The sequence below is a fragment of the Colius striatus genome, chromosome 11, assembly GCF_028858725.1.
Source record: "Colius striatus isolate bColStr4 chromosome 11, bColStr4.1.hap1, whole genome shotgun sequence".
NCBI classification, from domain to species: domain Eukaryota; kingdom Metazoa; phylum Chordata; class Aves; order Coliiformes; family Coliidae; genus Colius; species Colius striatus.
Window position 1 is genome coordinate 11,045,382 of NC_084769.1, and position 23,358 is coordinate 11,068,739.

General features: G+C 41.8%; 1 protein-coding gene across 4 annotated transcripts in view; it reads left to right on the top strand.

Annotated features, from left to right (window-relative positions):
- Positions 1-4,632: 4,632 nt before the first annotated feature.
- ZNF148 (zinc finger protein 148) overlaps positions 4,633-23,358 on the top strand; it is a 43,666-nt gene continuing 24,940 nt past the window's right edge. For 2 of the 4 annotated variants that reach the window (XM_062004710.1, XM_062004713.1), the window contains exon 1: positions 5,380-5,523. In XM_062004710.1, coding sequence (XP_061860694.1) covers positions 5,522-5,523 — 2 coding nt within the window. In that variant the 5' untranslated portion in view covers positions 5,380-5,521. Of the gene's footprint in view, positions 4,951-5,379; positions 5,533-23,358 lie in introns of those variants that run through there. The other 2 variants (XM_062004711.1, XM_062004712.1) reach the window with 2 other exon arrangements.

Here is a 23,358-nt window from a genome sequence, read left to right on the forward strand (position 1 = left end):
TCATAGTTTTCAGCACTATCTGTGTCATCTCCAAAAAGCTTAATTGATTTTTATGGTTTAGTTTTCCCCATTGTCATCACTGCATCACAGTCTGGCATCCCACCTGCTCTTTGATTCTTTGAGTTTGGCTTTTAATCATATAAATGCTTGTGAAGAGGTGTGAATCTGAACTTAAGATACTGTAGTTGCTTTGCACAAGCTGTCAGTGCATGTTGGGTGGGTGGTGTGATGCAGCCTACACCACTCGACTGTAAACTAAGAGTATTGACACCAAGTAGATAGGAAGTTGCTGATTATTCTGCACTGAGTAACCTCCCCATGTGGACAAGCCCTTAGCTAATGGTTCAGCTACTGCTCTCTTAAGAGTTAGATCCACTATAATGCTTCAAACTGAAGAACTCAGTTGCAGTGGAACACTTGGGAAAGATTAAGACAAATTAAGTAAAGGTGTGACATTAAATTGCATTACTTAAAGCCCACCACATCCCTGTGTGGATGCTCTCTCTTTAACAGATAAAATATCCCCAGCTTCCTTTACATTTAATTCTGGAAGACTTAATCCTGACATGTTCATGCTGGGGTTTAAGGCCTTCTTCCTTTCCTATCTGCAGTTAATTCAGCTTAAATACCTTGGGTAGACAGCCAAGCTAAGTTAAGACTAGATGAGTTTCTGCTCAGCTTCTGACTTGTGTTTTAAGGCAGAGAAATTGGTTCTCTAAATTCTGCCTCATTGTGTCATTTGACAATTTATTTTAGCCAGAGTACTACATTATCATCATTTTGGTTGGTTTTTCTGCCTATTAGGCATCTCAGCATGGGACATTAAACATCCTGTTTCTTCTAATCTGGAGATTTATAATGCTGATTTTACAGAGTGACACGTGGGACCAAGTCAGACATGCTACAGATGTTTGAATGTCTGATGTTTACACAGACCCATCTTGACTGATCACAGAATCAAAGAAAGCTAGGGATTTAGAAGGGACCTTTAGAGATCATCCAGCCCAACCCCCTGCAGAAGCAGGTTCACTTACATCAGGTCACACAGGAATGTGTCCAGGCATGTTTTGAAGACCTCCAGAGAAGGAACCTCCACACCCTCCCTGGGCAGCCTGTGCCAGGGCTCCCTCACCCAACAGTGAAATAGTTTTCTATTATGTTTAAATGGAACTTTCTGTGTTTTAGCTTCATCCCATTACCCCTTGTCCTGCTGCTAGATACAAAAGAAAAAAAGTGAGGCCCTAATCTCCTGCCTCCCACCATTTATATACTTATAAATATTAATAAGATTGCCCCTCAGTCTTCTCCAGACTAAACAGCCCCAGTTCCCGCAGCCTTTCCTCATAAGGAAGATGCTCCAGTCCCCTGATCATCTTGGTCGCCCCTGTGCTGGGCTCTCTCCAGCAGTTCCCTCTCTCTTGAGCTGAAGAGCCCAGAACTGGACACAGAATGAGATTATTAACTGTGAGTTGCGACATTGTCATGGGAAGGAGGAGAAGATGGACACATTTATACCTGTTTTACATGAGGAACAAGAGAAAAGGAGCAAGGACACCTAACCCTGAGCAGAGTCAGTAGGACAAGCTGCCTCACTAGGCTTTGTCCATCGCTCCAAAGGCCCAGACAAAGGGCTCTGTGGGTATATGGGAAGGGAGTGGAAAAAGGTCCCCTTGGTGCTTGTTGATTTACCTGTCTGTGGGCAAAAGGATGGAGCAGTAGGCCCACGATAACAAGACATTCAAACAAGAAATTGTTTGAAAAACTGGAAGAGGATTTAAAAAAGAGTTACAGGGTTAAAAATCCTGATACAAGCTCCTAAACCCAAGATCTAAAACTAATGATGAGAAGCTCACACCCCATGAATTCAGACAAATACAAAGGCATAACTTTAAGTCAAGCTTAGTGGCCATCTCAAAAACCTACCTAACCCATGGGCTGCTCTCTCAGGTTCCAAGACTGGATCTTCCCACATCAGTTGCTACTTCACCAGAAGTTACTGGCTTGACTGGAGGCACAGATTTCTGAAGGAAACCCTTCAGTTTGTCATGCATGAGGTCAAACAAATCAGTTCTGCTTGTTCTACACAGTTACTTCTGAAGCCACTTCCCGATTAAGACTTTTCAAAGCACACATATATGTTCCAATGCTTCCCCAGAGCCACTCTTTTTAATATATAGCCTTCTCCTGCTTCCTATTTTTCTTGGGTTTTAGATTTATACAGAAAAGAGAAGTTAAAAAAAAAAGGGGGGGGGAGGGTAGAGGGAAGGGAAAGAAGTGCCTTTTACTTTCCATGATTTAGCCCTCCTAAACCACAGAACCTGAAAGGGACTGTGCTCCACGCTGCACACACATTATTGCCTTTTAGAGGGTTTCTCATGAGTGGGCAACTTCTGGAATTCAGAAAGGAGAGGGAAGACTATATTAAAGACTATGAAATTTTTCCCTAGGGAAAAAGCAGAGTTTGTCTGCTATTTACAGAGCTGTGCTAAGGGAAAAAATATAGGTCATAATGCAAGTGCTCCTTTAAGCTTCTCAAGCTACTGGCTTTCTATGTGGAATACAGAAAATATTTCTGCTTTATTATGTTGAAAACACTACTACTAATAAATAAACACCAAGGTATTAAATGTGTGTCAAAGCACTAATACAAACAGCACTCTGTATTTGCCACAGCTGTGTGATTGGGTGAGGAATTGCCATCATTTGGAAAATAAGGGAGACAAAGGTCCAAGGTCTGATGCATCCCCTACCTTGGTGGGGGGGAATTCCAGGCAGAGAAAGGCCTGCAAGATTCTCTCTCAATGTAACAATTTGAAGGTGCTTAGTTCCTCTTAAACCAACAGAAAACTCCACCCTAACCCAAACTGACATTTCAAAAGCGCAGCTTGTCTCACTTAAGGTCAGAAAATGGTAGGAGGGTAATGAACAGAACCCAAAGATGCTGAGCCTTACTCCTTTGCATTAAGCACAAGGCAGGCTTTCTTCTTCATGTTACACTGCTAATTGCCAAACAAAATTTTCTGAAAAGCAGCTTCCAATGGATGTGCCCTTGGAGAAACACTTGTGCTCACCCTGCAGAAAGCTTGAATTCCTCAGTGTATGTTAAAAAAAACCAAGCTTTAGTGCTGAGTTCCCTGACTCAGACTTAATGGAACTCAAAAGAATTTTTAACAACTGAAAATGAACAGAGTCACCAAATTAATTGTCTTTGAAGCAAATAAAACAAAACAAATGAAAGCTGCATAAATGTACATCTTCCCTCTGTTCCTAAAACTCCGTTTCTGGAAATTAAAAGGTTTCCCATTTTATTAGCAAGCAGGTTAATGATACTTCTTGTATTTATGTGATATTGTAGATGACTGTGTGAAATGTGGCCATGTTTTATTAACTCCTTCCTCTGGTCATATGGATTAAATACTCAGCAGGATTATTTAGAAATACATGTAGTGCATAAAGTCACGGCAGACCTTCAGACTGGGTCCTAATGCTGTGAATATTTTCTCCTTGCTGCAATTTATGGATGGCACAATCTCTGACCTGCACAGGGATGCAGCACCTTACTAACAGATCTCGTTAAAGGAACTAGAAGCCTCACATAAAGCTGACTCATCAGGCAGATGCATCTTACTTTCTAACAGGACCTGAATGAAGGGCGTAAGCCTTGTCACCGAGACAGGGTGATCCTGGAGGACAACATGGGAATACCTAAGCTTGTAGCAAAAAAGCTTTGGGCTGCTGCTGACTGGCTGACTCACAAAGCTAAGCCCAACGAAGCTGGTAAATTCTACCCAATCGAGTTTATGCAGATTTTGGCTTCAATCCAGCAGAGCACTTAAGCACATGCTTAATTATAAGCAAGTGACATAAAGCAATTTAGTTAAGCACGTGTTTAAGCGCGTCGCTGAGCAGAGGACTTTATTTAGAGAAACGTGGAAAAGTTGGTAACCCCTCGAAGTAACAGAGTAGAGAGGCAAGAGAGCCCAGGGCACAGGCAGAGCTGTAAAGGTGCAGACGGTTTGGGTGGAGAGTTATTGCAAGGAACGCGCGGGCTTTAAGGACATTTGGCCTCTAGCAGTTTTCCCAATTGTTTACTGCGTGGGGTCAGGGACAACATGACGATGGGTGAGACTGCAGCCCTGAAAACTCATCGCGGGTCTTCTAGACAGGTGTGGAGAGCCTGGGGAGTCCCCACGGCCACCATCTCCTGCCAGCACACCGGTGGTCCGGGCGCTCCGGCAGGAAGCGAGCTGCGTCGGGTGAGGGGAAGCGGGCCAGCCGAGGGAGCGGGGTTTACTTCAGCCTCCTCCCTGGCACCGCCTGCGGCCGCTCCGGCCTGCTCTCCCCCGAGAGCTCCTGCTGGGCACGAAGCCGTTGTAACGGCAGCGAGGGAACGCGATGGCAGCAGCCCCAGGCTCTCCGGCAGCACCATCGCCTCTCCCGGGGCCCGGAGAGCCTCTCTCGCCCCGCCTCCCCCGAGGGCAGGCGCGGGGCAGTGCTGCCGGCGAGGCTTCCCACGGCCGCGCCAGCCTCTTGACCCCCGCATAACCCGCGCCGCCGGCCCCGCCCGCAGCCCCGGCCCCGCTCCCGGCCGCAGCGGGAGGCCCGGCCCGGCTCCGCTCTCCTCCTCGCTTGGCCGCGCCGCCGGTCCTCCCGGCGCGTTTCCCATGCTGCACCGCGGCGCGGCGGCGCTCTGGCCGGGCTGTCGCTGTCACCGCCAGGAGGAGGCTGAGGGAAGGCGCCGCGCGCCCCGCTGGAGCAGGAAGGAGCAGCCGCCGCCAACTTCCCCTCGGCCTCCCCTCCCCCGCCGCCGCCGCCGCCTCCCCTCCCCCGCGCCCCGCCGCCTCCCCGCCATGCCCGGGGCCGCGGCACGGGCCCTCTGAGCCGCCGCCGCCGCGCCCCGGCCCGGCCCGGCCCGGCACGGCCCGCCTTCTCTTCGCAGCTCTGCGGCCGGTAAGTGCCGGCGGGCGGGAGCGGCAGCTGGCCGGGTCCGGCCGGGCCCGCCCGCCCGCCCGCTGCCGCGGCGGGAGGTGTGCGGGGAGGAAGGAAGGGAGGAGGAGGAGAGGGAAGGGAGGAGGGGGCCGCGACTCGGCTCGGCGCGGCCCGGCGCGGCGCGGCGCGTCCCGCCCGCATGGGCCGCACTTGGCCCCGGCGGCGGAGCGGCCAGCGAGCGGGGGATGCGGAGTGAGGCGGTGGGCGCCCTCCTGCCCTGCGCCCCGCCGCGAACGGGGGCGCTGAGATCTCTCTTCCGCTCCCCCCGGGCGGCGGCGAGGCTTCCCCGGCGGAGCCGGCCCCTCGCGCGGCCGGCCCGCAGCCGCGGGGCCGCCGCGGGGCCACACAGGCCTCGGCGGGGAGGTGGGGATGGGGCTGGGGTCGGGGCTGCCAGCGGGGCCGTCTGACAGACGGACAAAGGGCCGGGAGAGCTGCGGACGGACGGGCGGACAGGCGGGCTGGCAGCGCGTCCCTCGACCCCGTCCTACCGGGCGGACGGATCCTCCCGCTGGCCGCGTCTCCATTGTTCCCGATGTAAGATAGGTGAAGTGAGCCGACTTGTGCAGATTTATTTCGTGTGATTTTATTTTTTGAATAACCTTCTACCGAGTCTCCTCTCGGGAAGCTTTTACGAGGGACTTCTCTCCGGCGTTGGGAGCTGTAACAAGTGCCGGGCTGGAAGTGGTTGGGAGGGCAGCGGGAACCAGGAGGAGTTGAGGACAAATTAGTTGGGCTTTAACCAGTTTCGCTCTATACAGTCTTTCCCTTCCACACCAATTCCAGCCAGACCTTAGCTGAGATGAGTGCAGCAACTGTCTGTATTAAACTGACTCATAAAAAGGGAAGACATTTATGTTGCAAACATAAATCGTCTCCCTGATCATTTGGTTTTTGTAAACTGTTCAGAGCAGCTGTGGAGGCTTTTGCCTGGTGATTAAAAAAAGGCAGATATGTGGAATCCACTGATCACAGCTTTAGGCTTGCTTTGAAAGTCTACCTGGAGCAAGACCTATCTAATCAGCATACATGTGACACTCTTGTTCAAGAAGTTTTAGTTGGGAGAGATGCCTTGTGTCTTTGTGTCTTTGCTGTTGGTATAAGACAAATGACAGAAGAATGTAGTTTTGAGTAAGATCTTAGTTGTTTGGGTATATGCTTTACTTCTTTGCAGGTTTCAGTAATACATCACAGGCTTACTAGGAATACGTACCTGGGCCTGTCGTGCATAAACATTTTGGAGTGCCCATATCAGGTTTCTTCCTTGTAAGCATTCCAACTTTTGCACCCATTCTCCGTGGATTTGGTGAAGAGTGTCTTGTGAAAGAGAGAGATGGAACAATAATGCCAACCCGCACCTTTTTTTTTGGCCAGTGTTCTTACTGCCATACTCAAAATCAGACTAGATAAACCAATAGTCCAATCTAGACCTGAAGTCTAGCCTGCTGTGTGTAAGAAGTTTGCATACCTTGGGGCAGCGTTAGGTTTTCAGTGCCGGTTTTCCGCTTGCAGTGTTTGGGATTCGCGCAGGTGACAGCTGTCATCTGCGGAAGCTCTTGCTGTGCCGGGAAGCTCTAGAGCTCACGAGGCCTGCTTTCCTGTGGATCTCATGGGATCTGCAGACTCCTGGTACAAGGGACAGACAGATTTATAGGAGAGACAAGAGAAGCAAACCCCACTTCGTTGCAGTAATTAAGGACAACTCTACAAAATCGCTTTTTCAGTTGCACAGTTTCCTGAAAACTGTTGTCAGTTCTTGACTCTTCCTGATGCATACTCAAATGAATGTACGAGTGTATTTAATTTCCATAAGTATTGTCTTTGTAGTTGTTTCTGGATGTCTGTGTGCTCCTCTTCCCCAAGTATACATGTAGTTAGTGACCTGGAATAACTGAATAAAGCTAGAAGAGATGAGGCTGACCTCTTGCATTTAGGCTGTTGTATGCACGTGTACTTTTTTCTGTCTTCATTCCCAGGCTAAGGCTTGAGAGAACAAATGTATGTGTAATCTATGTGTCTGTTATTGTTCTTCTTGTCCACGTGTGTTTAATTTCTACTGCATTACAAATATGTATTAGGGGTATTCCATAATATCATGGGTTATATAATACAATCATAAGTAAAGTGACTACCTGAAGAACCATGATGATGAAAAAAAAAGGAAGAAACATAACTCTGAATGTGCAAAGTTATATTACAGGCTAAATTGTTCATCTGAAGGAACACATCCCTCTGTAATATTGTTACATAGCTTCTCAAAAGATGATTTTTCCCTCACAGTTCAGTGCATACAATTTTATTTGTATGAGGATTTAAAGCTTTGTGGAGCATGTGTTTGTGTGTTCTGGAGACAGTTGGCATTGTAAAATCGTTGAGACTGGAAAGTGTTACTTCCAGCTGAGAACTTCTGTGTACCAGTAACATAGGAGTTGAGCTACAAGAATACTAAGAATCTATGACTCCAGTGCAATATGGTGATGGTACACCTGAAAGACTTCAGCTCATTTCTAGGTGGGTTCTTTGTACCACAGGTTGGATAATGTACATTAGCAGACAGTGAAGTTCAGGGTATTGATTGTTAGTGCATGGATTTAGGTAAAAGCACTTTAAAGTTTACTGGTGGGGAGGAAGGGTTTATTGTTTTCTAGAGTTTTGAGGAAAAGCAGAGTTTATCTGCTGCTAGAGATATTGATGGTTTTAGTGACTGGGGTCTTTGCAGAGTTTTTCCTCTATTGAGGAGTGCTCTGGGGGCTACTGTTCCCTTGTAAATACTACAAATGGAGACCTGTCTGTAAGGAGCAGCTCAATGGCCTGGGCCTTCATCTATCAGAACCACTTTAAGCATTTAACATAATTTGGGATTAGGTTTGATTTAATTTTGGTTCTAATATAAATTATATTTTTCTGTTGGAAGTTATAAAAGTTAAATAAGAAATAGTAAAGTTGGTATAGTCTCTTTGGTAAATAAAATTGCTGCCGTTACCCTAAACATGAAACCTGAAGTGTCTAACTTTCTTGTCCTAACTGAACAGTGTCTCATATATTAAATGAATGGGACAAGGAAAGAAAAGTAACTGCCATTGGAAATATTTTTTGTTTTGAAGACTCTTAAGTGGAGCTAAGGTAGAAATAGATGTGTTTTATTTAAAATAATTACTTATAATTCCTTTTCCTGGCATTTTAGTGATAGCTGCTTTTTATGATTAAATAGATTCAAACCTTAAGCTTGCAGTCTGACCTGCATAGCTGAGTGTTTAAAGACAAATGAAGTCCTGTGAAGTCTCAGTGGACACAAGTAGACATGGATGTCTGCTTCTGTTAGGTTGCAGGGCTTATGTGATGGGTCAGTACCATGGTTAACTTGCACTTTTGATTTGTTTGGGGGTTTTTGACAGAAATACTTTTGGGAAAATACTATTTTTTTGAGTACTGAGATTCATCAAACATTTTTTTTTTTTCTTTTCTTTTCACTTCCATGTATTGGGATCTATGCAGAAACCCTTGAACTGGTATTGAGTTTATACACTTAACTTACTGGTTTTTAACAGCCGAGACATAGCTATTGATAGACCATGTCAGCAAAACACAGCCATTGGCTGTGATATATAGCTATATGCCAAGCACAGACTTCTGTCTAACAAAGAAAATCCATTCAGGTTTTCCTGAGATTTATTTTCATTTACAAAAATGCTGTTAGTTGCTTTATTTTGGTACTTTCCAGTGAAGTTAAAATCACACCACCATCTGTTTATCTCATTAGTACTCTCTATACATTTTAAGTATACTTTTTTTTCATTATCTACATGGAATAGAGTATTTTATACATCAGCAAGAATGCTGTAAACTGCACAAGTGGCATGGGTTTAGCCTTTTTAACTTACAAATTATAGTGCAAATTAAAATGCAATAACATACGTGACTATTCCAATATTATGTGCGATTAAATTGTCTTCCCCTGACTCTGTATAGAGAGATTTTTCATGTATCATTCAGCATGTTGGATAAACTGTCTGCAAAAATCCATAATATGTTCTCACAGGACTTGATTATAAATGTGTCCCATGGGGAAATGAATTGTCTTTTAGAAAGACTGTGGTAGGCACACCAGGCTGAAGGGTTAGAATCTCCTGATAACTTCTTCCTGACTGTCAGAATTTTGTTTTGGGAGATAATACAGGGACTGATAATGCTTTTGCTCGGAAACAATTTTTCATGTACTCTTACGATACTATCAGTGTATTAATGTGTTCAAGGCTATGATATCAAAAGGTAACAGTGTGAATACTGTAATATAGTTAATGTATTACTAATTTATATTGCTTCATGATTTCATTGCACTTTGGAAAGCAGCAAGACTTAATAGCTCTTGAAAGGAGTATGTCTATTGGCCTGATCCTGCAATTGATATACTCTACTGGCATAACAGTATCTGCATCTTGTCACAGTTTGTGCAGAAAACTTTTAAGACATTACTGTCTAATTCTTCCCTTATGACTAGGCTGACATTTTTATAAGCGCAGAATTAAACAGTCTGATGATAAAATGAAATCTGTGTGGGAAGAAGTTCCAACCTGCAAAAAGCAGCAGGGTATAATTTATGAGCAGCCTATCAAATATAAACTGTCTAGATCTCTTGCATTGGAAAAAAAAATCCAAGCCCCAAATCAACCAAAAATCAAGATACCTTTAAAATGTCTGTAAACCAAAACAAAAATGTCTTGCTATAACATGTGACTTACTAATGTGTGAACCTGTTATTATGTAAGAGAGCGCATATATGAGGCTGATGAGCCTTCTGCTCTAAAATTGTTTCAAATGGCAGCTACATCTGTGAGGTAAAAAAAATAATGCCCATTCATAAAAATTTTGACAAGTCTTAATGTTTTAATAATAGCTTCCCATAAAGGCTGTATTAACTTTACTACTTATATAACCCAAAATGGGTATAAAAGATGTCATTAGAAAAGTTTATAATGCCAGTAACATCATGACCAGGTCATGTTACTTAACTGCAAGAGGTGAATAAAGAAATATTGGCGCTGGGCAGATTTGACACAGTCTTATGTTCACCAGTGGTGTTGAAGAAAGGGGAAACAAACATTTCACACTCTCTGAAGTTTAACCGCTGTGCGCTTGCCCTGAAAATTTGACAGGTTTCTTTTGTTGTGTCACTAGGATTAGATTTGCAGCAAGAAAATGGTGGTAAGCTCCTCAAAAATATGTGTGCATATGTATGTATATATTTGTCAAACAGTTGTAGCCTGTATTTATGATGATGTCTGGCCTAAAGCTTTAGTCATCAAGTATGAGAAACGTTCAACGTAGGATGAGGTTTAGTTTGCCAAACAATGTGCAGCACGTTATGCAGGTGAGCTTCCTGGGATGTAGCTGTGATCTGTGCTTTACTGGGAAGGGGCAAAGCAAGAAAGCAACTTTTAAATTCATCAGCTTTCTGCAGGCTTTCTTTGGTAATGAAAGCTAATTAGTCTTGCTTTCAACAAGTGAATCTGTAGTATTGCATTGCAGACATTCTTCAGTTTTGTAAAGGGAGGGGAGAGGGAACAAAATGATTATTAAAGCCAAGAAGTGAGTACATTTCACGGGATTCATGGATGATTTTTTTAGTCTATGAGCATCAGAACAGTCAGTATTTCCAGATGCAGTGGATGATTTCAGAGCTTCTCAAATGAAAGTGCTCTGAAGTAAATTACCATCTCTGTTTCTGACCTCCTGAAGTATGATTCTCCTCTGGTTTTGACCACATACACAGTGGTTCCTAGCATAGGTCACTGTTACATGTGAGTCTTTGGCAGACAAAATATATCAAGAGGAGTGTGGCCAGCAGGTCAAGGGATGTTCTTCTCCCTCTACTCTGCCCTGGTGAGGCCTCATCTGGAGTACTGTGTCCAGTTCTGGGCTCCTCAACTCAAGAGGGACGGGGAAGTGCTGGAGAGAGTCCAGTGCAGGGCCACCAAGATGATCAGGGGACTAGAACATCTTTCATATGAGGAAAGGCTGCAGGAACTAGGGCTGTTTAGTCTGGAGAAGAGGAGACTGAGGGGTGATCTTATTAACATTTATAAATATCTAAAGGGTGGGTGTCAGGAGGTTGGGACATCCCTCTTTTCTATAGTAGATAGTAACAAGACAAGGGGTAATGGGATGAAGCTGGAACACAAAAAGTTCCACTTAAACATAAGAAAAAACTATTTCACTGTGAGGATGAGGGAGCCCTGGCACAGGCTGCCCAGGGAGGGGTTGTGGAGTCTCCTTCCTTGGAGGTCTTCAAGACCCGCCTGGACATGTTCCTATGTGACCTGATCTAGGTGAACCTGCTTCTGCAGGGGAATTGGACTAGATCTCTAAAGGTCCCTTCCAACCCCTACCGTTCTATGATTCTATGTGAGGTGAATGACAATTGCCAGGCTTTTAAGTTTATAGCACTGACTATTTCTAGATACAACAGTAACTATATAAATAAATTTCAGAAATATTCTCATTTTATGTCCTTAAAGTTCCTTTTAGCAAATAAGTTATTCATGAAAGATTGGTAAATTCAACCATCTCCCTTTTTGCCAGAGTAATCTTACACTCCTCACCTTAAAGAAAACGTTTGTAATGACTGCAGTAGATGAACCTCAGAGAGAGGTGATCAGTCCTCAGGGTATCATGATAGGATACAATGATTTTAAACCACAATCACTTGCAGATTTTCTACATGTCTCCATGGAATATTGTTTTTCGACTTATGTTTTGACCTTAGAACTGTTCTTTGTGGGGAGTAAAATCTAGTGTGAAGATGCGCTGCGTGAATATTGCTTTAACAGTATAAACCAAAAATGATTCATTCTTATGGGAGAAAGACTGCCACCATTCCTTAAGGAGGAAAGCTTTATTAGGCTCAGAAGCTTCCTCTGTCACTAGTGAACCTGACAGATATATTCTGTGATAAATTTTCATCTGAGTCAGCAAAAAGATGTGAAACTTACGTGATTGTCTTCTGGGGGTCCGGAAAGCTTAAGTTGTTAGGGAGGCTATAAGGAAGGAAGGGAAAGCTGCTGGGCTTCAGTGTTGCTTCTTCCCAGTAGATCTTATGCAGTTTTCTTTTCAAATGGCTTGCAGAAAAGATTTTTTGTGTGTTTTAAAATGTATTTTTTATGATCACCAATTATTTATACCCGACATGAAATTAAGAGACTGGGAGGGGGGATAAATTAGAATTTATAGAATAGGAGTGTGGAGAGAGTGATCATCCAGTTGTCATAGTGTATTGCTTCAATATGCAGACTGGATGACGACATCTAGACAAAACCAGTGGGCTTGTCTTAATCTGACAGTTAAAAGTAGATCACGCAAACTAGGCATGTTCAGGCTTTTATGGTGCCTGTTAGGAACCTGTTCTCACTGTTCTAAACACTGTATTAGATCAAATATAAGGCAACTCTAAGTGGGAGTTTATTTTGCCTTTTTATAAGGAGCAGTAATGTAAAATGTGACCAAAAAAATGAATCTCTCGATTCTTTGCATGACCTTGCAGTTTAGCAAGTCTTTGTGCTGTCCCCAGCTTACATTCCTTATAGATCACAGGACAGGCATGGGGCTTTCTACAGTTGTGGTGATGAGAGGATGGCTGCATACCCAGAAAACATGGGATCTGTTATAGTTACGTGTCACATGCCTAAAATTTACTGTAATGTTGGGCAATTGTTCTATTTCCCATCTTTGATTGGACTCAAGTTCAGCAAAGCACTCTTGGCTCTATCAGTTGTATCTCGGGCACCTGAAACTGTTGCCCCATTACCTGTGGGACACGTCTGTGCCTTGGAGGGGCCTGGGTGAGTGCAGCTGCATCAGTGGGTTAAGGGCTTGAGGACCTGAAACTCTTAACACAGTTGGATGAGAAAACAGTAGCTGTAAAGCAGTCCCTAAACACAGGACATACTGGGGTTTTCTTGAACCAGAACCTTGTAAGAATATTTTCTTACTTAACACATTAGTTTCCTGCTTGCTTAGTGATATGGATTGTATTGAATGCATTTCACAAAGACTTGGCTTCATTTGACTACGGGTTGTCAGAAACTTGAGACCTATTTGAGATGGTAACTCTTAATTTTGGCCTGTCAGTTAGTTAGTGGTATCAATAACCTTTTTTTGCTCCTAATAATCATAAGAGATATTATAAACATGAATCATGTCTTTTAATCAATCTGAATTTCTGTTGTAGTGTATTCTAGCACTTAATTAGTGAAAATTAGCTGCAGGGTACTAAAGTCGCTGAGGTAGAATCCAATTTCCACAGTCGTTTTATTCAAGAGGGCACAATCCTGAAAAGTCTGAGTTGTACTTTATTATTTTCAGTGGTAGTTAATGGGCCAGGGTATCTATGTTATTACCGCTCTTCTAAAATGGCTCCTAGACATCTCATGTTTTGGCTTGCCTTGATCTGAAAAGGGGCTTAAGTGCTTTAAAATTGTTTGAGAACTGTAAAACTGTAATGAGTAGTAATCACCTTGGGGTATGTGATAGAAGTCAGCAGGATTCCTTGTTCATACTGTTCTCAGAGTATCAAGGTGAAGAGTTAGCTGGAAGTTGTTACTGGGGTTGTGGATAGTTTTTTGAAGAGGATATGCTGCAAAAGCACGTTGAAATTAGTAGTTACTTGATTTGACTCTGTTTTCCTTTGGAGTGAGGATAAGCCAGATTAAAAGAGGCTGACTTAAAATTCTGGAATTTTATGTAAGTGGGATAGGAATAGTTTTTAGTTGATTTATTCTGAGCACAAATCTTGGTTATCAGTAGGGAGGTGATGGATTTGTTAATGATGTGGAAAAAAAATCCCAACTCTTCAAAAGCCTTCGTCGTCATTTTGGCAAATTTATATGGTGTGCAATATGCTTGTGTACCAAGAGGAGGTTTTGAGAAAGTGACCTAGTTGTTCACCTTCATGAATTTAAAGTTTCTTTCTGCTCCTTCTCCCTCTGGATGATTTCATACCGTCTTTAAATACTAACGTATCTGTTTATGTGCTGACTCTTCTCCGTATTCTTGATAAAGATGCTTGATGCTGTTATGATGCTTTTGTAACAGGATGCTAGTTAGGCCACTGTGGTCCCTGATTCCACTGATGAGAATTGCTCTTTGATGTCCAGTCATAACTGCTTGAGTATGTTGAAGAACAGTGACAGACATTTTTTGCTGTTGTTCCCTGTTGGTCAGTGGTCTCCTGTTGGAGCAACACAAGATCCTCCGCTCCTTGTTTTTCATCATACCTTAGAGGAAAGAAAGGACTGCCACCAGAAGATGCTGTGTCCAAGATGCTGCTTCTAACAATACCTAAATCATTGTCACTTCACTGTTTTTATATTCTTATACTGCTGCTATCTCTGAAGTGTCCAAACGGTTTACGGAAATGGCTTGTGTGTTATTAGTAGCTGTCACCTGTGATTCTTTTCCTTTCTTCAGGAGATTATTACATGGTCTTATTTTGTGTTACATGTGTGTTGCCTTGTGCTTAAGTTAGCAAAAGTGATGTAGATATTTATGTTCTTGAAGAGGTTTATTTTCTGTTTCGTGTTTAGTTTTGTATTTTTTGGTTGCTAGGTGTATTAGTCTTGTGGAATAGGTCCCTGAAAGACCTTTTTATTTTTTTGTAGGTAGGTAAGAATTATGCTGTTTGAGGTGTGGAGCAGTCGACAGAGATCTATGTCTTTGAGCTTTAGGAAGGGCTTTTTCAGATCTTCTGGCCTAGACCACTGGTGATTCCGAAAGATGGCCACTGAAGGAAACACTGTGGTGTTTGAAAAACAACATAGAAAGCATAGGAAAACGTATAGAAGGCTTGAACTGTCTGCAGTGGATCTTTTACTAAAGAGATATTAATTCTATTGTGTTTTGGATTAAGTGGATTTTTTGAGGTCGCTATTTGTCATGTAGATGAAAGGTATGTTTGAAACACAGCTGAAGTGAAATAAATATCCATTAAAAATGAAGTTATGCTGGGGTATGACACTGCTTTCTCAGCAGGTTTAAATGAGAAAATGTTCCTTGCCAGTATAACTGTATGAAAAGTTAGTCTGCAGACAGCCAACTAGATTTTGCAGGTTTTGTTTCTAAATGTTACACTGAACATAATCTTACCCTGATTAAGTTTACTGTAATGAAGTTAGGGGGGAAAAAATGCGTACTTAATGCATAGCAATGTCCTGACATTGAGATTGCAGCTAGGGAGAATGGTTCCTGTATTCTAAAACAATTTCATTGCCCTTACAACCTTAGAGCCCAACGCTTTCAGATCCTGAAGTAAGATCTAGAAACGTTGCCTGTGCTCTGTAAGACCTGTTTTGTGTCATTATTCATGTCCTTCTCACCTATGGTTTAGATTAGTGTTGATACTTTCCTGAACATTTTCCATATGCTGTCATGTATGTAAATGAGGGATGTCTTCCAGAATCTCTGAGACTGCTTTCACTGCTAACTTCAAGGGGTTTTGATCAAAACCTACTTAATTATACTTTTGTTAGCTTATTTTCCAATGTAATTTGGTTTATGTGCATGTATTAAGTAATAGTCTTGAATTTTTCTGTAATTGCTATTTTTCTTAATGTGTGTAAGTGGCCTTGTAGAAAACAGTGAAGCTGCAGAGAAGATAATACAGACAAGAACACATGGTTCTAACAAAACATTTAGCTGTAAGTCAACACAAACATTAAAATAGCAGTACTGAGTTTTACCTATACCATTTTGATTTTACTGTCCTCATTACATTACTAGTACTATATCTTTAATGTCATACTGTAGTATTTCATGACACATGAACACAATATTTCCCCCCACAGAAGCCCCTACCTTTTTGAATGTATGGGATACATGCTGCTCACTGAATAAGCAACTGCTCTGTAATTCACCTTCTCGTTGCATGCTGTGTGTTCCCTTACTGTGCTCTGCTTAATCCTGCTCTGAAGGCAGAATGAAAATATTTCTTTGTGAAATTTCTGTAACACTTATCAGTAGGTTTGTGAGGCCCTCATAGATGGTTCCTTGTGCTCTCTTCACACCTAAATCCTAGGTAGGTCATTGCCCCTGCTTTGCCTCTTGATTTGCCAAGATAACAGATTTGCCCAACAGCAGTGTCAGAGATGGAGAAAGATGCCAAATCTCTTACCGTTCTGTTACAGCATCATGATGCTTCTGCAGGGGGATTGGACTAGATGATTTATCTCTAAAGGTCCCTTCCAGCCCCTACCATTCTATGATTCTGTGTTGCTGTCTTCAGTCTTTCTGTCTTGCTTAGCTTTTCTTGATGACAGTCCTACATCTGTGTGCCCCCATTCCTGTAGTGGTTCCCCACCAAAGTGGCTGCTGTACATCAGTTGGAAACCTACTGATTAGTTGCACTGTCTGATCAGTGGTTCAGTCCCAGGAGGGGCCAGACCCATCTCACCCACCTTCTCACAGCAGTTAGTTAAGTAACTGATGTGGGCTTACCTTCCTGCTTAGGTGTGCCCTTTTCTCCCTTGTGGACCTTTGCTGGCCAGAGGAACAAGAGCACTGTAAACTCATTAGTTCACCCTTGCGACCTATATTGAATATTGCTTATTCTTACAAGTATTTCACAATGCCTCAGGGAAAGGAAATTAATATTTCTTATTCTGTGGCTGGAGAATTGATGCCTGAGAGTAAGATGAAGATTTGTGTTTGGTGTGGATATCCATTGAGCTCTTTCAGAGCTTTTTAAAAAAGAAATAATAAAAAAACCCCCAGCATTACATTAGTTTTTGTATTTTCAGAGTATTGCTGTCATTGATTTAATTGCAGCCTTGAGTACTCAACATTTAGGGTAACTGACCCCAGTACGTCAGGGTCATTGACCCAGTAAATGAAGAAGATATAATTACTGATATCTTGGGGTTTTTTTAAAAGACATTTGGTAGAAATAACTTGTCTGGATTTGTGTAAGATCTCTGGCAGGATCTATTTTGCAAGATAACATTCATCTGCTTAAATGGTTTTGACTTTGTTTTCCTGCTCCGTGTGTCTCATTTATACACCTTTTGGCCTTTGTGACAAATGGAGCAAGCATGTTACAAACTTTCTTACTATTTTCACCTATTTGTATGGATCAGTTCCATCCATTGTGCTGAAGGAAATGACACTTTGTGGGGAAAAAACCCAGATATACACATAGAAATATATGATTTTTTTATCAGTGCCAATAGGCTAATGAGGTGAATTACAATGAGCAAAGTTGTGTTAGTGGCTGAAGCTTGTGTGTGTTTGCATGCAACTTGTTGTGTTCTCCCAGGGATTTTAGTGTATAATGTTCAAAGGATTTTTAGAAAGCCATCTGGAAAGAAACACCAGAAATTCTATTATACATACATATATACAGACCTTTGCCATTTGAGCTAGTAGGGCAATTGATAGCAACAGCAGGTTGTCCTCTTCTGTAAAACAGTGCTTGCATAGTGCTAGCGATGGGAAGAGATGCTGCACAGATACTTGCAGATTGTAGAGGAGTGGTGAGACCCAAGGAATTAAAGGACTTGTTAAAAAAAAAATACCAAACAACAAAACCAAACAAACAAACCACAGTTTTAAAAAAGCACCATATTTTTCTTTTCCATTTATTTTCAAGGTGAAATTATATGGTGTGGGCTGTGACAGTTAGGCTGTGAATGCTGAACGAGGAAGCACTCCTGTGCTCTGCTTTGAGCTGTTTCTGACACGCTGTCTTTATGGTAAATCCAGTCAGTGAGTTAACCTGGCAGAAAATTAATAACTGGGGGGAAAAAACATAAAATTGCCAGGCTAGTGGAGTGTATAAACCAGTGTGTCTTTGTACGAGCATCACGGTGGGCACAAATGATAGGGTGGACTCTCACGGTTAGGAGGAGGAAGCAGGACTGTCCCTTTCAGTGTGAGCTGTTAGATTGTCTCAGTTTTGTCATGTAACTGCAGTTAGGAAAAAAAACCCAAAACATTTGCTACCTCACCTGATTTTTTTTTTACAAAGGCTGAGCTTGAGACATGCATATGATTCATGAAACATCACGAAACCAGTTGGACTGAGGCTGTAAACTACTAAAAGTTTTGAGCAACTGTTGGGTAGGCTTAGTTATGTGTACTGTTTTCTTTCATCAGAAATCTCCAGAGCAAGCACTTTTGAGTGCCTGAGTTTTGTAGTGAAAGGGCGGAAATTCTGCATTATTGGTAGAAATTCCCATCTAAAGCCTCAAAACCAATGATTTTTTTAGTAGTTTATAATTTAGTGCCACAAAATCAGTGGTCTTTTTTTTCCACAAGGTATAGTAACATTGCTTATGATTTTTGGAATATTTAAAGTCTACATTGGTGATGTCCCTCTAGATTTTGACATGTAACTGTGGTTCTGTTCAGAGAGTATCAAAAGCTTTCCGATGCACCTGTTTGATATTAGAATAAGGTGATGGTAGTGATGGTCAGATAAACAAGGTGACAAAGGTTTTCACGCGTGGATAATTTTATGCGCGATAAGTAGATTTTCTGTGAGTAATCCTGTTGATTGTAATAGGACTATTGACAGCTCAGTATGAGTGTAAATCTTTATGGGATCATGCCCTGGACTAACATGTGTTCAGCAATATGGAGCATTTACAAATAACTGTGCAACAGGTCTTAAAAGTGTTTGTATCGTATGTTACATTTTAGAATGTGTTAATTTTATGATCTGTGAACCTTTGCACAGTGATTTATGTTTGATTACTTTGTTTTTGCAAGTCAATGCATTTGAATTCACTCTTACAAACACTTCTGTATTGGATTGAAAACCTTTGTTTTAGCTATGCCTTACTTTTTTGAGTAGGGAGAAGAGATAATTTTATTTAATGTTCTTTATTTTGAACCATTAAGTATCATAGAATCACAGAATGGTAGGGGTTGGAAGGGACCTTTAGAGATCGTCTAGTCCAACCCCCCCTGCAGAAGCAGGTTCACCTAGATCAGGTCACATAGGAACGTGTCCAGGCAGGTCTTGAAGACCTCCAAGGAAGGAGCCTCCACAACCCCTCTGGGCAGCCTGTGCCAGGGCTCCCTCACCCTCACAGTGAAATAGTTTTTTCTCATGTTTAAATGGAACTTTTTGTGTTCCAGCTTCATCCCATTACCCCTTGTCCTGTTGCTAGCTACTATAGAAAAAAGGGATGTCCCAACATCCTGACACCCACCTTTTAGATATTTATAAATGTTAATGAGATCTCCCCTCAGTCTCCTCTTCTTCAGACTAAACAGCCCCAGTTCCCGCAGCCTTTCCTCATAAGGAAGATGTTCCAGTCCCCTGATCATCTTGGTGGCCCTGTGCTGGACTCTGTCCAGCACTTCCCTGTCCCTCTTGAGCCGAGGAGCCTAGAACTGTACACAGTACTCCAGATGAGGCCTTACCAGGGCAGAGTAGGGTATTATTTCTTACTTTTCAGGCTTCTGCAGTATGTAAAAAATTGAACTTCTGATACTGTGAAAGCTAGCTGTGTTTCCTTTTATATTGGACTATATCCACATTTTAATAGTGCAAATAGATACGTTTTCTGATTTGGAAATACCCAACATGTTTCATGATCTGATAGAGCTTTTAAGTGGATATTTGACATCTGTCAAGTTCTAATATTTTCTTTCTTTTGGAGAGGATTGTGATGATGCCAGTTTTGTTCGTGGTAATGCTTAAAAATAAGTAGTTTAAAATAGCTGTTAAGCCATGTTGCTATATCTTTCTATATTAGTGTTAGGGTTTGCAGAATTATTGTGACTTTTTTACTTCCTTTTAGGAAGAAAGCCCTTGAGAATGTAGATGTACGGTTTTCCCCTGATCTAAATATGGCATAGCTGTTAGGTATGTCTGTGTGGCAGCTGAACTTGTTCATTTGTGTGTGTATGTTGCATTTTGGAGCAGTTTCACATTGTATTTTAACCACTGCTGAAAGAAGTGGTCCTTTTCACTCCTCCCTGTTTCTTCATTGTCCACCTCCTGTTGGTCCCACTGATCTAAAGGAAATTAATGGCTTTTCTGGTGGGTGTGTTTTTGCCCAACTCCCTTTTTGATAATGCTGTGCTCAACCCAGTGAAGGCAACAAGGAGGTCTAACTGGGGGAGATGTGCAGGGCACTACCCCTTTGGGCAGGCAGCCCATGAATCAGATTGTTTCTTGCAGCTGTATCACTGAGTTAAGTTGCATCCTGAGGTGTATTAGAAGGGCTGTGGGCAGTAGGTTGAGAGAAGTTCTCCTCCTCCTCTACTCTGCCCTCGTGAGACCACATCTGGAATATTGTGTCCAGTTCTGGGCCTCTCAGTTCAAGAAGAACAGGGAGCTGCTGGACAGAGTTCAGTGCAGGGCCACAAAGGTGATGGTGCGGAGCATCTCCCTTCTGATGAAAGGCTGAGGGAACTGGGGCTCTTTAGCTTGGAGGAGACTGAGGGGTGACCTCATTAGGGGTAGACCATGCTTATGGCCATACTGGGCCACAAAGACGATGGAGTGGAATATCTCCCTTCTGATGAAAGGCTCTTTAGCTTGGAGGAGACTGAGGGATGACCTCATTAATGTTTACAAATATGTAAAGGATGGGTGTCAGGAGGATGGAGCCAGGATGTTCTCAGTGATGTCCAGTGATAGGACAAGGGGCAATGGGTACAAGCTGGAACAGAAGAAGTTCCAAAGAAACAATGAAAAACTTCTTCGCTGTTCAGATGATGGAGCATTTTCAAAATCCATCTGGATGACTTCCTGTGTGACCTACTCTAGTTGGTCCTGCAGGGGGGTTGGACTAGATGATCTTTTGAGGTCTATTCCAGCCCTTGAGATTCTGTGATTCTGTGTGACTTTCTCTAAACAGGAAAACACACCAAATGTTACATTTGAATGGTCTTTTGGTTGGTTGTTTCCCCTGTCTGAATTTCGTAAAGGTTTTATTTTAGTCTTTGCTTTTTGATAGAAGAATGTGAACCTCTCTTGGCATGATAGCTATCAGCTGTTGGTCTTATAGAAGTTTGTCTGCTTAGCAAGGCTTTACTAGTCATGGCAGTAAAACTGCTCTGATTATACACTGAATGGCCTTTCTTTAAAATTTTAGAATAAACTTTTCCAAAGTGAATTACACTAAATAGGGGGGAAAAATCATTTCTATACTAGAATAAGAATGTTCACTTTTTTGGGAGTTTTGTAGATTTATATATGCTATATTCATTTAAGTGGACAATATAGCAGAAATCATTGTAGTATGACCATGAGATGAGCCCTAAGAAGCAAAATATGCTAAAGGGTTTCCATAGATTGCCTTTTTAAAGGTTTACTGTATGTACATTTTGCACTAGTAGCCTTTATACAGTTTATTGGTTGGGCCCTGCATGCATTTATTCTTCCAGAGACTGTTAAAGCAAGGATGTGGTGGCGGTGTGCTCAGGTTCATGTTCTGTAGCTTCAGGTATTTGTTCATTAGCATGTTTGCATTGGCTTCCCTGAAATGAGAACAGGCTTTCCAAAATGTGGAACGAAAATAATGTCATTGCACTAATTCCAGTGTAAGGTTACTCTGAAACCATTTAATACCTTGAGTTGAGCTCAGTTGCAGCTTTTGTGAGGGGAATCTTACAGGTAGATTTTTGTCATTAGAGTGATATCGAATTGCAAAAAGCATCTTAGAGTTGTTGTTGTTGTGCATCCTGGCTCTTTGTGTTTGGGTTGTTGAATCTTAGATAAACTGGTCAAGTGACTATCTATGGCAGTAATATTTCTATCTCTAGTCTTTGTTGAAATCCTTCAACCCAGAAAAAGAACTACATTTTCACAAACTTTCTTTTCCTGTTTCCCTCAAGCTTCTTCCATTCAATTTTGCCTTTGAAAAACAGGGAACAGTTAATATAGGAAGGTGGCAGAGTTGGATTATGGATAGAAAAAGTAGAAAGTCATGCTTTTTAATTCTTAAAAATAAACCTGAAATCTTAAAACAACAAAAAATTTTGCAGAAAATTGCTTACAAATAGAAAAAGTCCTTTTCACTTTAAAAAAAACCAGAGCAACCTCATTAAATAAGTTCTGTTCTACAAACAGATATTAAAATGCAGATAATTTTCATATATTGTCTGTTGTTGGTCCTTAAGCATGTTTTCTTTTTTCATCTTTCATAAATAATCTCTTAAATCCTGACTACAGAAACTCAACCTAGTAGTGCATGTCTGAGTTTTATTTTTAAAGTGAATCCAATTAGTATCTTTTTGTGCTTGCTCATTACATAACACTTTACTATGTTTAAGAAAAGGATAGGACACAATAACCTTTACCCACTGTCTGTCAAATTGGAGAAAAAGAGCTGGATCCTGTCTTGTACTGGCTAACAACTCTGGCACTTTCCTTCAGGGTCCCTGTTCAGCTTTACTTCATAGCAGCCACCACCCCAACAGACTTTAAAAAACCCATTAATGTTTTCTTTTGATTGCATTTCAGTTTTTGGTTCTGAACTGGAAATGTTCTCACACTTTTCATGTAGTATGTTTTTGTTTAAATGGCTGTTTCTTTAATGAGGAATATTGTGTTTACCACTTAGCTCTCCATCTTACTGTGACCTTTGAAAAAAACGATGTCAGAGTTACTGAAATGAATAGTTCTGAAGTCCTGCTGTATGCTTTGGTGTAGCAGCAGTTTTTGAAATGAAGCAACATGGTCCACTGGCAGTGGATGTTCTGCAAGTGGCTGTGGAGCATAGCCTGAAAAGAGAAGGTTCTGGAATGATCTTGTCAGGCCTTTTCTGTGCAGTCCCTCCCTGTTTCCTCTCTTCCCCCCACCAAAATGCATGCAGGCCCAGGAAGCTCTGCTCGTAGATGTCTCTTGTGAAATGCCTTTGTCTAAAGGCTTGAAGAGCCTGTTCCAAACAAAATGAATACTTGTGAAGTTTTGTTGACAGTTCTTTTTGTCAGTGTATAAAGAAACTATATATTCAAAGAAAAAAAATCATATGATTATTTGGTGAAGCTTAATAGAAATTCTGAGACTTTATGGAAAACATCTCTGCAATAAGGATAACAATATCTTAGGCCAAGAAATGTGCCTCCATGTGTTAGAGTGTGGTTTTTATTATTCTAGCTTTCCTTAAGATAATTGCAAAATAAGTTGATCTTTATTTCATAGATGCAACTTGCACTTAAAATATTTATTTAATCTTTGCAGACTTTGTAAAGTGAGCTTGTTTGAATGCTTTTAGCTTGCATTTTCCTTGTCACACTGTCATTCTTCCAAGAACACTTCTCATCTTCAATTTAAATGATAGGATCCCTTTATGTGAGCCAAAAGGTGTCAGTTGACACATTACACATGTTTTACTGAGTTGACTGCATTTGGGATACTTCTTGTTT